This window comes from Colias eurytheme, chromosome 20 (genome assembly GCF_061535395.1).
Source record: "Colias eurytheme isolate Ceu_HAF_F1 chromosome 20, ilColEury1 Martin Lab GWU primary, whole genome shotgun sequence".
NCBI classification, from domain to species: domain Eukaryota; kingdom Metazoa; phylum Arthropoda; class Insecta; order Lepidoptera; family Pieridae; genus Colias; species Colias eurytheme.
This window is the reverse complement of record NC_142999.1, coordinates 247814-264109: the sequence shown is the minus strand read 5'-3', so window position 1 is coordinate 264109 and position 16296 is coordinate 247814. Positions and strand designations below refer to the sequence as shown.

At 37.1% G+C, this 16296-nt stretch overlaps 1 protein-coding gene across 1 annotated transcript in view; it reads right to left on the bottom strand.

Moving 5' to 3' along the window:
* Nucleotides 1-16296, bottom strand: part of Dys (Dystrophin) — a 442182-nt gene that overhangs the window by 250957 nt on the left and 174929 nt on the right. The window contains exon 41 of the mRNA XM_090113773.1: nucleotides 15960-16101. Within this exon, the coding sequence (XP_089969899.1) occupies nucleotides 15960-16101 (142 nt within the window). The remainder of the gene's footprint in view (nucleotides 1-15959; nucleotides 16102-16296) is intronic.

The following is a 16296-nucleotide window of genomic DNA, read 5'->3' as shown; positions in this document are numbered from 1 at the left end:
GACGTCCACTGCTGGAAAAAGGCCTCCCTCAGGGTTTTCCACCACGACCGGTCACCGGCGGCCTGCATCCAGCGGCTCCCTGGTTCGAGTGGCAGGGAGCCGCTGGATATAAATAGTACTGATAAAATAATAGCAACAAGAAAAAGTCGTAACTTAGAAAATATACTTTGCGTAGCTCGTAGGCAGAGCTACGTATCGCGTAGCAGCCGCGCTACGAAGCTACGTTATGTTGTAGACATTGGATATAACCAGTGACGTACTATGATGATATTATTTTTTTCTTTTGATTTTTTATTTATTTTTCCCAAGGAGGTTAATATTTCAAAATGAGATATATTTTTTGTGAATGTTATATCAGACTCACAATAAATATTATATTAAACGAATGTTATGAACTGTATTTTTAATCCTTTGATTACAATACATTTTATTTACTAAAATCAAAAAATACCTACAGCTAATTATAAATTTAATTTACATAATATTGTAGATAAAATAACATATTTTTAACAATAGAAGCCTTTTAGCATCCTACACAAAAGATTAATATAAATAAATATAATCACTGGAGAATTTAACAAAATATCACGTTTCTCACGATCCGTGATATTTCATATTGAAACAAAGGGGAGTCTTCAGAAACGGGTCAATGGGTCCCTGAACCTCTGCGGTCGAAACACTTGTAAGGGTGTGCCCTGTGTGCCTGTAGCGGTAGGGCCTGTGAGGCTATTGTGGGGAAAGATTTCCCATTTTTTATTTAAAATTTGAACTTTAAATATTGGAAAAAAGTACATGCGATAGGTTTTAAATTTCAAAGTATAAAAAATGTGTATAATGTTAGATGGTAATGTGTTTGTTAAACTCGTTTTTTGAACAAATTTATATCCCCACATGTAAACTTGACTTGTACTCCAAAACTAATCCAAATGAATAAGTAGTTATTTTCAAATGAATTATATTTTTTAATTACGTTATTCGTTATTCTTAATAAAATAATATTCGCATAAACCGCTCCCGCTATCGCCCAGCCATGGCTGCACCCGTGTATACTCTAAGTGCTTCGTGAAATCATATTTTTAATGGCAGTTTCATTTCTGACTTTAATTTTTTTGAAATTTTTTAAAATTTACACTGAAGAAAGTATTTCTTTATGCGTTATGTGGAATAATGAGAGTTCCGTTTTGTGATGTTTTATTATAAAACGTAATAAATGCATTTTTCATTCATGCTAAAAGTTTTAAAAATATTCAACCATTTATATTGTACATAATTCTCATTTTATCCAGTCGTTGAAAGCTGCTATAAATCAGGAACCATTATTGATATAACGATAAAAAATTAAGTTTTTTAAATTCTCCTGAATGAAATCTTGGGGAGGGGAAACTTATAATAATCTATACCATTTCACATATTGTTCACAATAAAACTAGCTACATCACCTATGCTGTCAAGAAGGAAAAGATAATCTAAAACGTCATGTGTGTTATCTTTGATCTTTTCATTTCAGCTCCACAATCTACTCGAAAAGCAGTAATTATAAACTTGCATCACCAGCACGTGCATAACTTATAAGCAATAAAACCAGAAGTTTATACATAAAAATCCACGCGAGACGCACGAAGCTAACACTTTGAAACTTCGCAGAATTCCCATATTTACACATAAATTAACTTACATTATCATAATTAGAATTTTAAAAGTTATAAACTGTGTAATGCAAATTAACTGGAACGGTCCAGGTGCGAAAACTTATCTGTTACCGCGGAATACATAATTAATTGGCTTATTCAATTGTATAGTAACCTCTCGTTGATTTTATAATTAGTTCGTATATCAAAAATAAATAGTACAGATAGGCTTTAACTTCTGATAAGCGTCGATTATCATAAAGATTTTTAATGAAATTTTCTTTGCATATTCTGTATATTCAGCACTTGTTTAATTGATAACTAAGCAGTAAAATTTGATAAATATAGAATTACAGAGATAGTTAATAGGTACATGCATTATAGATACCTACAAAAAAGGATTAGAAGAAAATGTTTCCGAAAAAACAGGGAGTAAAGTATAAAATGCATTAAAATTTAGCAGTATAATTTATTTTTATATCATTATTCAAATAGTCCAAAGTTTGAGTCAGGAATATAACGCTAAAAGTCTCGACACAGCTTTTCAGTCTATAAATTTTCACTTTGTCCACAGAGGTATCAAAATTCAACTAACGCAGAGATTATCCTTGTACAGAAAATTATAATAAGATGCTATGAATATTAAGTTTGTGAATTTTAATAATAATGTTGTATGACAGTAAGACATTTTGTAACTTCTAATAAAATTAATTGTGTATTTCAGTTTTTTTATTTTTATTTCAAGCCAATATTTAGAAATCGCAATGAAAAAACATTAAACTAAATATGAAAAACACCATAATAATCTACATTAACTAAACAAAACCAATCTGTTTATTCGTCAAGACCTTTTGATGTTAAGTCTATTGCTTGCGCAAAGCATTGTTTCTTCTTATTTCTAGAGCGACTTATAAATAAAAGATTGCAAGTTTCCAGTATCTTTTACTATTAAATTATTATTTGTTTATTATTATTTCATAAAATCTTTCGAATTAAAACTGCAAATGCTTTCTTTACTGGATTTTGAAGAAAATTAAACTCTACAAATCAACCAATATGATTAATAACACTTTTATTAAAATATTATAAACAAACACAATTTTTTTACTACCCAACCCCTTTCCCACACAAACAATCATATTCTAAACAAGCTATACGCAGTCAGTCAGACTGCAATAAAGGTACGATAAAAATTTAAACAATACAAATAACTGCAGAGCAAACAATTTAGATGAAACATTTTTAGTTATAAATCTGTGTCCGACTTGTGTTGGATTTATTTCGCAGTTCGTTCGATCAGCGGTGCCCAGTTTATTTACATATGTAGTTTGTAGCACGCAGTTATGCGAAATTCACGCAAAATATCACGGAAAATGCTCGACAATTTTTTATGTTTTTTTTTTAGTGATAGTAAGATATATGGAGCAATGTTCACCTGTGAAGTGATGACTTTATGTTAATGTGCATGTGCATTTGAAAATGGTTTTTACTATTTTGATGAAACTTAAAAAAAGATATATAAACTCTACATAGAGTAATTGGTTAAATATATTAATACGAGTATCTATTTTTTTTTGCAAAACATAAAAAGACCAATGAAAATAATGTATTTATTTATGATAAACAATTAATATTGAACTTTTGTGTCTAACAACTTACGTAATATAAATTTAAATGCCAGTTTTCAACAGATATTTTCATAACCTTCAGGTACATAAAATCCTACAACCCAGCTTGATAAGACAAATATTTGCTGAAAGTGGACATAACCCGCACGCAAACAGCCCTAACTCAGAAATGTGAAAAATAAACATGGAATTTAAATACTCACAGACATACTAACGATCAACACGACCCTACAAAGCTGGCTCTTGCCTACTTAGCTTATGAAAATACGCTTTGTTCGACGCGTTTACTTTAATTTAGACGCTCAAATTAATTAAAAAGCACACGCTGTGCACTATTTAATTATTACTTTGAAATGTATCCATATAGACGTAGGAAAAACACTTGTGAACCTGCTCTGGGACTTTATATTTAATTATTTTAGATCTTGTTTGTTGATTGCTCTAGTTCACACAGATTTGCCTATCGCCAGATAATATATCTTTACATAAAACAGTCGCTATATGAGAGTAAAAATATTCTGAAACTTTGGAAAGGAAATAAGAAATTATTATTATAATCCTAAGTCACATGCGGTAAGTGAAAAGTTATCACAAGTCACCTGTGAAAATCTCTCTTGGGCGTCCAATATATCTATAAATAGGGAAAGCTTGTGATCCATTATAGGAAAACCATTTCGGGGCTGCTGCAAAAGGTGCCGCACAGCTTCCCTCACGGCCGCTGGAGTGCTCGGGGTCATGGGGGTCCCAAGCGTGGGCTGCGGCCCCATCAACCCCGACAGGCCGTGGAAAGTTGCCGACATCTTCGGCGCATTATTTTGCACACCACCCGGTAAAGATAACCTACGCGACGTCGACGGCGGCACAGCACCATAACCGTTCGTCATAATCGCGGGTCTTTGCAACTGATAATCACTTCTCGAGGACGGTAAGAAACTCGCGCGAATCGGCACATTCGGCACGGGCCGGCGAGGGACGGGCTGCAGGATAGGCACGGGCCAGTCATCCTCGATCGACCCCAACGAGTGCGGCCGCCTGGTGACTTCAGGGATGCTCTGCCGCGGCGACACCACGCTCTGCGGTCGCCGAGGGCGGCGGTCCGGCTGGATAGGGGTAGGAGGAGTGTAAGGTGAGAAGCCGCCGAAGTCGTCGGTTATCGGTTGCGGCGGCTTGGTGTCCGGCGCGGGCGGAGGAGGGTCGTCCCAGCGGGGCCACGTAAGGGTCAAGGAGTCCGGCTTACGGGGCGGCGCGGGCCTCGGCCTGCCCGCCCCCTCGGTCATGGCGGCCGCCGCCGGCAGGGTCACATGGCGCGAGGCGTGCGTCGCGCGCGGCGTCCGCCGGCCGACTGGCGGAGGCGCGCTGTCGCTTGCACTACCCCCCTGCAGCGCCCGTGTTTTGGTTCAGCCGTGCGTCGTCGAGTTTACTTTCATAGGTAAATGGAACACGAATTTTGAGGTGAAGTCGGTTTCACGTAAACTTGTTAAAGCCAGTGACACGTTCACGTAATTAACTGAAGATTTCAAGTTCCGCGCGTCAAACGCGACAAAGGTGGGAATCGAGAACTCCTTAAAGTATTAAAATGTGAAAACAATGTCGGTTTCAACGTCTACGATAAATTTCTGGTGTACACGGTCTATATCGAGCCGTCGTAAATCAAGAGTTTACGATTTTTCTCTTTATTATAGCGCTTTCGTAGGTTTAGTGCTATACCGTTATTAAAAAGCACGTTGAATTAAAAATTGTAAGTTCAATCTATTTTCAAAGAAGAGCAAGTAATATATGCGCGGATATTAAAAATTCCAAACTGTGCGATAAAGTAACTTTTAACACAATTTCTCGATATCATAGGAAAAATTTAATAAAAAGCTCCTCGTTTAACATCACAATATAAGACTATTATGAAATAGAGTCGCCAGTACGTAGGATCCATGAATGTCTCATACATTATTTATTTAATATGAAACATTTTTATTTGGTTTCATAGAATCATATTTTATTTGTTCCTTGTACGAATAATCTCTTCTTTTTAGTAATTATACTAAAATTATATCTCCCATCTTCTCTTCACTTACCAGATTGCTAAACTTGTTCATAATCTTTATATATAAAAATGAATCGCAAAATGTGTTGGTAAGCGCATAACTCGAGAACGGCTGAACCGATTTCAATAATTCTTTTTTTATTATATTCCTTGAAGTACGAGGATGGTTTTTATGTAGAGAAAACGTAAATATGTACCACGGGCGAAGCCGGGGCGGACCACTAGTCTTATATATAAAAATGAATCGCAAAATGTGTTGGTAAGCGCATAACTCAAGAACGGCTGAACCGATTTCGATAATTCTTTTTTTATTATATTCCTTGAAGTACGAGGATGGTTTTTATGTAGAGAAAACGTAAATATGTACCACGGGCGAAGCCGGGGCGGACTGCTAGTATATAAATAAACATTTCCGGACATTTCAAACAATTCTATTTAAATCAAAACTAATCATAACTTGTACAATGGAAACGTTTTGTTTGCTAAGTTAAGTAACAAGTTGAGGGAATATTTGAAATTTGTCTGCTGATTCTTATTTATATGATTTTACTATGGAATATACATAGATTGATTATGACTAAAACGATTATGATTCCAACCTGAAGCAACGCGACGGGAGAGTTCCCTTACAAACTGTTAATTCTACAAAAACTGTTAGTACGTATGACTCTACATACACATTGAAATGTATATTTAATTTTTCAGACAATTTATTATTTACGATTATTTCGTGTACAAACATTAAAATATTATAATATAATTTATTATTAAATTAATTCGACCTATAACCTCTCAAGCGGGTGTAAAAAATATTTATTTATTGTACTGTCAGCTATATTTATTGTAATGATAAGCTTATTTATAAAATAGAGCTTTTAAAAGTTTTAAACTTACATCTCAATCTTAATCTATAGATTTCCTAACACGTGAGCAACGCCGGGGGTGACGCTAGTTTAAAATAACTTTAACTCTTCAAGTGTATCTTTGAACCATATTGATCCCGTTATCTCGCCCCGGGTTATTTATTTATGGAGAATAATATTAACCCGACCATTTAAGAGCTGTACAATGCTTCTGGATGCAGTGAACTTTTCGGGTGTGCACTGTGATGGTAGCGGAACCACACGCTGAAGCGATTTACTTGGTAAAACGTTGTGTGGTGGTGTGATTAAATGGCTATTTAGTAATGAATATTGTATTAACATTTTTGCTGGTGATTAAGTTTGATGGGAAAGCTCGTGATGTTGTGTTAATTTATGTTTCTACCTCAAGACCTTAGAGTATATTATATTAGTAAACTATGCTTAATCATACTTGCAGCTCAAGACTTATTCATTTTCAAAATTATTTTTAAATCAAACATAATTAAATGGACACGAGATTATTCCAATGAACAACATCGATCATTCATCATTTCAATTTTTTGATCATCGATATGTTTTGTTACAACCTGATTTAAAAACTAACGAGCAAATGTGTGTAACATTTTATTTTACCCAACAAAAGCCACCTTATGTTCGTTTGCATAAACAATGTATTTTTAAATTGAAATATCTGATAAGATTATAGAGACTTATATACGCAGCAAACATTATATTGAAGCAAGAAAACAGTTTAATCAAATTTTGTCAAAAATAATAGCTTATAAAACATCGCTTTCCGCTCTTCACATAACCACGGCCTCAATAACGCGCATTGAACGCATTTAAGTTTGGATATTTCGGGCGTGAATGGATCGACCGGCGCCTGGTGTTACCACTAGTGCACTTCACAGTTTCAGCCAATTTACTTCTGTTACAATACTTAGTCTATTTACATATACCTAAATAGAGAATTGATTTCGGAAGTGGGTATCTTTTTTATTGTAGAACGCCTGGGGTCAACTTGTTTAAATTATGAAACTAATAAAGCATTAAATTGGTTTTAGCGTGGTTTTAGCCAATATCATTAACGTAACATACCTACTATGTCTATTGCCTCATATGATTTTTTTTTCTAATCATGTGGTTTTTCATACATTTTTTTCTTCCTCCAGCTTAGGATTGCCTACTTTCATCTTTGTTGGTTTTAAGTAACAAAAATAAAAGAAATCCTAAGCTGCGTTTACACATGGTGACTACCAATTTTTCTCAAATTAAAGCTGCATTCACACTGTGCTTTCCGTACTTTATTTGACGTAAACGCCACGTTTTGTTCGACGTGTTTCAAAAATGCTCTGAATTCTGTTCCAACTGAAAACATTCAGCTTTGTGCCAATTTTGTATTCGCGCCGGAATGCTCGCTTGCTTAGAAGGAATTCGGTACTAGTTCCTTTGGCATGTAACTTTTTATGTGCCTTTTGGAGGGGTTATATTTTGTTTCTACGTAACGAATGATGACGATGAATGCATTTTGATGACGTTAAATTATGAACAATCTTGACATAAGCAACTATACATTTAATTTGTGTCACAATGAAGTGTAGGGAACATGAACGAAAAGGTTGTGAATATTAATTACAATATACAAACATCTCTATCTCTATCATGCCTACAATTTAAGTCGACCAAAACAATAACACATCCTCACAAATCATTACCAACGAAACGAATCATTGTTCAACAGAAAAATATGAAAACTAAAGAAAGAAATAAAACGCACAAAACAGACCACAATAACATTTCCTGCCAATCTTCGGCCGGAAAGTTTTTCCTCAAACACGCACTCACATGGAATTTATTTTAATCCCAATCATAAATAAAAGGGATCAAAGAGATACTAAAAATGTGAAAATAATAGTATCCTACATCACGCTATTGAAATTCAATACTCAAACTCAACATTTATACAACTCGACTTCTTTTAAAGCGTTTTGAAATCGTCAAAAATATTAACCACCGCGGTCTGGAAAGTTTCAACACATAACAGTCAGCAAGAAACTCCATAATCGCTGTTTTAAATGAGGTATATATGTTATAGGGCAAGTAACTAATAGCGACATTTGTCATAATGCCCGCGCATAATGAATCGTGACACGCTACATAGAGTAAAATGAATAGAGTAGGTTCGACATTTGAAACCAATGTTTGAAACTATACCTACAAACTGTAGGCTATAATATATATATACATATATTGACGTGCGTAATACTAAATTTTATAAATTTTACAGACTAGAAAAAATACACATATATTTATTAAAAGCATATGAATGCCATAAAACTAAAATATCAAGTTGGTCGTTAGAATATACGACTTACGGTATTCATGATAAAAGAATGGAGGAGACAGACAAGTGATACATCTCCGACATTTTAAAATACAAGTTATTTCCGCAACGATCTCTATATTGTACCTATTTGTTGTTTAATTTGCACACGCGAAAAAAACCCGAAAGGATTATAACATTCGTAATGATTATTCAAAAGAAGGGAAATGAACGGATAATTCCATTTATTATTCGCGAGTTGTGAGAATTTCTGATGAACAATAATTGTGTATTAACGCCCTTTGAGATTGATATAATAAATAACCTTTAAAATTTAATTCATCTTTAAATGAAAACATATTGTTATAAAATCGTATCGTTTTATGTTACTGCAAAAAAATAACGCCATTTTTATAAGTATGTAATATTCTTGGAACTGCGAAATATTATTAGATGATATAACGATTATTTATTATTTATTTTCTCACAAATACAAAAATATATTATCCATGTTCACACGCTTCTAAGAAATAATACGTGCTGGGGTCTTTTTTTGCTTACACATGGGGAAACACAGAAATTATGGGCAAATATGTAAGTAATAATAATAGTCGATTTATGTTACATAATATATTTTCCCAATAAATATGGTATGAATATATTTGTATTTTTATTTGCATGTTTGTGTTTTAGCCATTTGTGAATATTATTATTTAAATAGAACATTTAAAACTAGGTAGTTGTTAAATAGGTAGTCAATAATCGCTTAAATATTTTTTTCTACACTGATCTTTCTTTCTAACTGTGCTCGTGCCTTTTAAATTGCAGCTTAATTCGAGAGGGTTCTATTTTTATAACCGTTTCATACTCCATTTTAAAATGTCGATATCAATGAAGCCCATCACTATTCAGTGAGGCGCTCGTGCAGAAACGCCGCCCCGACGTGAAACATTGTCGACAATTCAAAATGCCGCGTTTAATAGCCAACCACTTACCATACTGCAGTGTGGAATTAGGGATGTCAACATGATTGAGCAAGAATCGATGAATGCATTTTTATGGTGAGCAACTAAAAGAGAGTAAGTAAATTGTAAGTATAAAATTACGAATTTATATAATTTCCATCCGTATTTCATCATACTCTGAATACACTAACTTATAATTTTTTAATCAAAGTTGAAAGTAACTACTTATATATTACCTCTTAAGATACATTTCAAGAGAGAGAGGCTGAATATTTAGTTCGTAAATGTTATGAACATTCGTTTAGGATAACAACTCTGTAAGTTTTCCCTAATCTCAAAAGCGGCTATGTAAATTTTATTTCAACAAAGAAGTCTTTCTCAAAAAATATCCCGACGCAAAGTCAGGGCCGCAAGCTAGTTAACGATAATTAAAGCATTATTATCCGTCACACAGTAAAGAATTCCATTTTCCCCAATATTTCCGCCCCACAGGCCCCGGATAATAACCGACACTTGTTATGTCACCCGGCGCGGCCGGAGACGTCATCACATTTATACCTACCCTTGTTTTTGATTTCTTTCAACGTATTTTCTTTGACGTTCGAACATTGCATTGTCTGTTCCCTTTGAAATGGCTCCTTCGCTCAGTCTCACGATGAATGTCAGGATGTTTTTAATTTGAAAGTCTTTTATTTTTTGGCGAAAATAAAGTAATACATCTTGGCTGCTGATTCTTTGTGAAAGAAGTGTGACAAAATATTTTTTCGTACTTATAATAATATGAATGATGACAGAGCTTCTTTTTTTTTTTTTTTTTTTTTTTTTTTTTTATCGCTTAAGCAGGCACACGAGCTGGCGGGTCACCTGATGGAAAGTGATGCCCGCCGCCCATAAGCATTCGCGATATTAGGGCCACCGCGAATGTGTTGCCGGCCTTTGAGGTGTAAATATGCCCTTTTTTTGAAGGTCTCCGTGTCGAATCCGTTTGGGAACACTGAGGATGGTAAGTCGTTCCACAAGGTTGTCGTTCTTGGTAGAAAGTGTCGAGAAAAGCGCACTGTGGTGGACCGCCATGCATCCAGATGGTGGGGGTGAAACTTTAATTTGTGGCGAGAGGTGCGATTGTGAAATTCAGCAGCTGGAATGAGTTCAAAAAGTTCCACAGAACAATCCCCGTTATAAATCCGGTAGAACACGCATAGAGATGCAACATCTCTCCGCAGTGAAAGTGGATCCAGCGAATCGGAAAGCTTAGGGTCGTCAATAATTCGGACGGCTCGTCGCTGAACGCGGTCTAATGGTAGGAGCTGGTATTGGGGCGCTCCGGCCCAGAGGTGAGAGCAGTACTCCATGTGGGGCCTGACTTGTGCCTTATATAATTGCAGGCGATGAGCAGGCGTGAAGTACCGTCTTGCCCTGGCGAGCACCCCTAGTTTTTTCGAAGCTAATTTAGCTTTGTCCTCCAAAAAACCGCGAAACTGGACATCAGACGTAATTTCGACCCCAAGGATTCCGATGCTAGGTTTTGCTGTGAGAGGGGTGTTCTGAAAGTTAACGGATACGTCAAAAGGACTTTTCTTGGCGGTAAACGCGCAGACCTGTGTCTTGGCCGGATTGAAATCAACTAAGTTTGATTGGCCCCAAGTCGAGATTTTCTCAAGGGTGGTCTCAATGTTAGACACGAGGTTGTTTCGATACAATTTAGTTTGCTCCAGAGTGGTCTTTGCTTGGCCTGCGTAGTAGGCATCACCAGTACTGTCATCTGCATAACAATGAACGCTGCGTATTTGCAACATGTCATTGAAATGCAGAAGAAACAGCGTAGGGGATAATACACAGCCTTGTGGGACACCAGCATTAATAGGCTTGGGTTTGGAGCAATATCCGTCTACAACGACTTTGATGCTACGTGCCTTTAGAAAACTGGCTGCCCAATTGCACAATCTCTGGGGTAGACCATATGATGGGAGTTTGGAAAGAAGCCCCTTGTGCCACACCCGATCAAAGGCCTTCGCTACATCTAAACTTACAGCCAGCGCTTCCCCCTTACTCTCAACAGCTTTTGCCCATCGGTGAGTCAGGTATGCAAGAAGATCACCAGCTGAGCGACGATGACGGAAACCGTACTGGTGGTCGTTTAACAGCTGGTGATCCTCTAGATAACGTAAGAGCTGACTGTTAATGATGGACTCCATCACTTTGGAGAGTAAGGAGGTGACTGCGATTGGCCTGTAGTTTGATGGGTCGGAGCGTGTGCCTTTCTTAGGGATCGGATGTACTAAGGAGGTCTTCCATGAGCTAGGGACTATACCGGTGGCGTATGAGTATCGAAACAGGCGCGTCAATACCGGAGCCAACTCTGGAGCACAAGTCTTGAGCACGATTGCAGGAATGCCGTCAGGCCCATTCGACTTGTGAGTGTCAAGAGAGAGAAGGGCTTTACGAACTGCAGATTGCGTGAATTTAACTTCACACATCGTGCTATTGCTGCATAATATGGTAGGTGGTACTTTCCCTTGATCATCTAACGTCGAGTTCGATGCAAAAAGAGTGGCCAGAGTTTCGGCTTTTTCTTTAGCAGTATGGGCCAGGGTGTCATCAGACCTGCGCAGTGGTGGAAACGACGATCGACAAAAGTTCCCCTGGATAGCCTTGGCAAGAGACCAGAATGCGCGTGTGCCCGAAGGGTAGTGAGTCAACTTCTTACCAATTCTATTAATAAACTCTGACTTCGCTTCTGATATTTTCCTCTTGAATGATCTGGAGGCAGAGTTGTACATCTTTTTAAGATGCTTGACGTGGGGATCCCGTGCAGCTCGCGCCTCTGTCCAAGCTTGATAACAATCTTGTTTCGTTCGAGAAGCCTCTCTACAAGATTGCCCAAACCAGGGCTGAGACTTCCCACCGACGGGTACCACAGAGCTAGGTATGAAGAGCTCCATGCCCTGTAGCACCACATCAGCGACGGAGTCGGCGCGGGCATCAGGGTCATCATCCGCGAAGCAAACTTGTCTCCATGGATATGAAGAAAAAAACGTTCGCATGCCATCCCAGTCCGCCGACCTATAGTGCCAGACACGTCGGCTGCTAGCTGGACGACGCCGAGATTGCGATTGACGTGGCACTGAACACCGAATAAGGCAATGGTCGGAAGAACCAAGAGGAGCGACGACGCTGACTTCGTAGTTGTCGGGGGAAGATGTTAAAAAGAGATCCAACAAAGATGGTATGTGGTCTTCTATATCAGGTACTCTCGTAGGTGAGGGTACCAGTTGCGAGAGATCGTAGGCCAAGGCGAAATCATGAAAAGATCGTCCTGCATGATCGGTAGTGCGAGAGCATAGCCAATCAGCGTGATGTGCGTTGAAGTCGCCAAGAACCACTAACTCGACCGATGGGATCCTTTGGAGCAGCGTATCGATCGAAGTTTGAAGATGTTCAATGAGTCGGTCAGTTTCGGTATTTCCGCTGTGTGACCTATATAGACATGCGTAGATGCGGGGAATGTTATCGCAGTCCACACGAAGCCATAGCAGGGATAGATCAGGACCTTCAAGGTTGCCTAGGCGGCGACAGCAGATATCTTCTCTAGCGTATACGCAAACTCCGGCGCGAGGAACAAATGAATGCTCCAGAACATAGCCCGGGTAATTTAGATAGGATGTATCAGCAGGAGAAGATATCTGAGTCTCCGTTAAAAAAAGTAAGGCCGGCTTAGCTGTCTCCAGATGGTGGTGTACAGCATCGAGGTTAGAATTCAACCCCCTAATGTTGCAGAAATCTACTGATAATGTTGTGGAAGGTGTTGCCGAAGTGTGATTACTTCTTTTACTCCTGGCAGAATAAATGCGCGGTAACTTGCCCCCCCCAGAATACGTGGGGCAGCCTGAGCTAGTAAGCTCAGGGAGGGATTCTCTAGAATAGCTAGTACCCTCCTGGGGTAGTTTTCTATTGAGTACCGCTGTCATATTACTTAAGGGCGAAGGGGATGGGCATCCGGCAATCTCACTTACTCTTGCGAAACGCAAAGGAATGCTTTACGCAGGTCTTTCGTGAGATAGTGGTACTACCCCGGACAAGCTACTGCCCACTCGTGCTACATACAAAAACATTTTGTATGTAACTGTAGCTTTACCACTGTTAGTAAAAATCGCCAGAGCCTCGTTTGTTGGTCAGCAGGGTGCACCGCGAGCAGGTGAGGTTGGCTTTGGCTGAAAGATGGTAGTCAGCCATGACACCCCAATAAATTCTGTTAGTCCGTTGCTTACTCGTTCCATAAACATTGGACTTAATATTATTTTATTGAGTTGTAATCAATAGATAGATAACTTAGATAAGAGCAAAATCTGTTTTATTTTAACGCAAACACCATTTGAAATGTAGAGTCATCCTAACCCGATTTTGTATATCTAGAAATAAAGTACTTATCACATAAAGTGCATGCGGGAGACGCCTCAATGAGATAATTCTATGACGTGTGAATATCGATTAATTAACTTTATATGGCAGAAGTTAGGAATTACATGTCCTTAATAAACTTAATAAGAGCCACTTCACACTGACGTATAAGATATGAACATAAGAATATGCGCATTATTTATAAGGTATTGGTTGCACGCGTCTTTCTCTGTGGACGTTATTGATATGATGATATTAACTGAATTCTGTTTAAGAGAATTGAATAATTTCTTGTAGCAAATATCTATAACGTATCTGCTAATTAAAATAAAGTATAACTGTAACATTGATCATTCGTTTGTATCTCAACATAAGAGAAGAAAAGTTTTTAAAAAAATAATTTAATCCATATTTTCACTAAAAGTAGTAAACATGAAATTAAAATAAAATTCATAATATAAAAATGTATAGAAGAGGTAGAGATGTGACATTTTTCCTAAGTAGGTATTAGAAATATTTAAAATGTAATCTTACCTTTATTATCTACCAGTAAGTGGCAAAAAGGTGAACAAACGTACCTGCAAAGAAAACAACAGTTATTTTTCAATTGTTTTTACAAAAAAATTCATAATAAACATGATAAAGTAATTTTACAATCAAGACTAGAAAATAATGACCTCCTTTTACTCAATATTAATTTTAGGTAAGCACCCAACAAAGTTCGCAACAAAGTTGAACATTAAAAACGGCAAAACAAATAATTTCTCAAGTGCAAATAATCGCGAGATTCCCGAGCGAAACAAGCGCCAACTTTCAGTCGGATAATAATTTAAAACTACAAAGTTTTGATTGTGAAACACATTAGCTGCTTTGCGCTTATGCTCGCGTTAAATGAAAGAGTTTTGGTTTACATTATGGATGCGGGGAAAGTCTAGCCAAATATAGGAGATTTGCAGAAATAATTTAGTTATGTCATCGTCCCTGTGTATGCTTAAATCTTTAAAACTGCGGAACAGATTTTGATGCGCTTTTTTTAATAGATAGAGTTATATTTGAGGAAAGTTCAAGCATATCATCTATTAGTGTTTTCTACAAGGTTTTCAGTGTTTTGCATGACGCTTTTAATTTTTGATACAGCGAGTAAGTTTACACTATAAACATAATCGACCTTCACTAAACACAAAATATGCATGCGGCAGGATTCAAACCCACGTCTTTCAGAAAACCGTGGCTACGCCTGACCTTTCAACCATTCAAAATTTAATTTTCTTGAAGTATCACCACGACCGACCAGATGGCGTTTACATCATAATTACTCATACTCTATTAAAATATAGTTCGTTCTGTAACCCTATCATAGATGGCGCTGTTTTTAGACTGTACTTCAACATTCATGTTATTAGGAAATAAAATTCGTTCAACAACCCTGGTACAGATGGCATTACTTAAACATAATATTATGGCACTGAGACGAGAGTCACAAAAATGAACTAAGTTCTCTAACCACATCATAGATGGCGCTATAACGAATTTTCTTTATGTAACAAATGAATACGCGTAATTTTAGATATACACTGTAATTTGCATAGATGGCGCTGGTGACGAATTATATAAAATCTTTTCAGGGATGTTGTAAAACCTGTTTGTATAAACGCCATCTACATTATATAATTAACCCGAACAAGTTTAAAAGTTATCTTTGTTACGCAGCCCTCTCATAGATGGCGCTGATTCAAATAATTATATTAATAAATGTGTATTGCTTTGGAGCTATGTAAGAGGGCGCTGCTTTGTTTGGGCCAGTGAACTTTACTAGAACTTTAGAAGTATAATATAATATTATGATTGTCTTTTGCACAATATAGATGGCATTGACAAAACGAATAGGTCTGCACACATTCTAAACCACAGCTCAGGCGTTGTAAAAATTTAAGTCAAATCATGCTCTACGATAAACATAAAGGCCATGGGAAATTATTTATTACTTTTAGGTTCATGTTAAATATTATTTTATTCATACATGGCTACATAACATCGTTTGTAGTGCAATACAACGAATTACCCTGATTTTCTGTTAATTTCACCCTTCATTTTTCCTTTTGATAATTATAAGTACCTTGAGTAAATGTGGATCCCGTTCCGCAGCATCCAGCAATGACTCCGCTTCACTCAGCCACGCGACGAACTTCTCCAGTGAACGGTCGAAATTCTGCAGCGACGACACCGCTGAATGCAGCGCTTTGCCGCGAGCTATGATGCTGTAATACGATGATAGTTAGGTTTTTTTATAAAAGGCTTTTAGGAAGAACAATATTTTACAGAGATTTGAAGATTTGGAAGTTATCTATAAGACTCATAATGCTGCGTTGAGCGAAATCAAATTCTGCGATACTTTTTCAAATTACACGATTTTAAATACAAAATAATAAATAGTAATACAACTATAGTAGAGC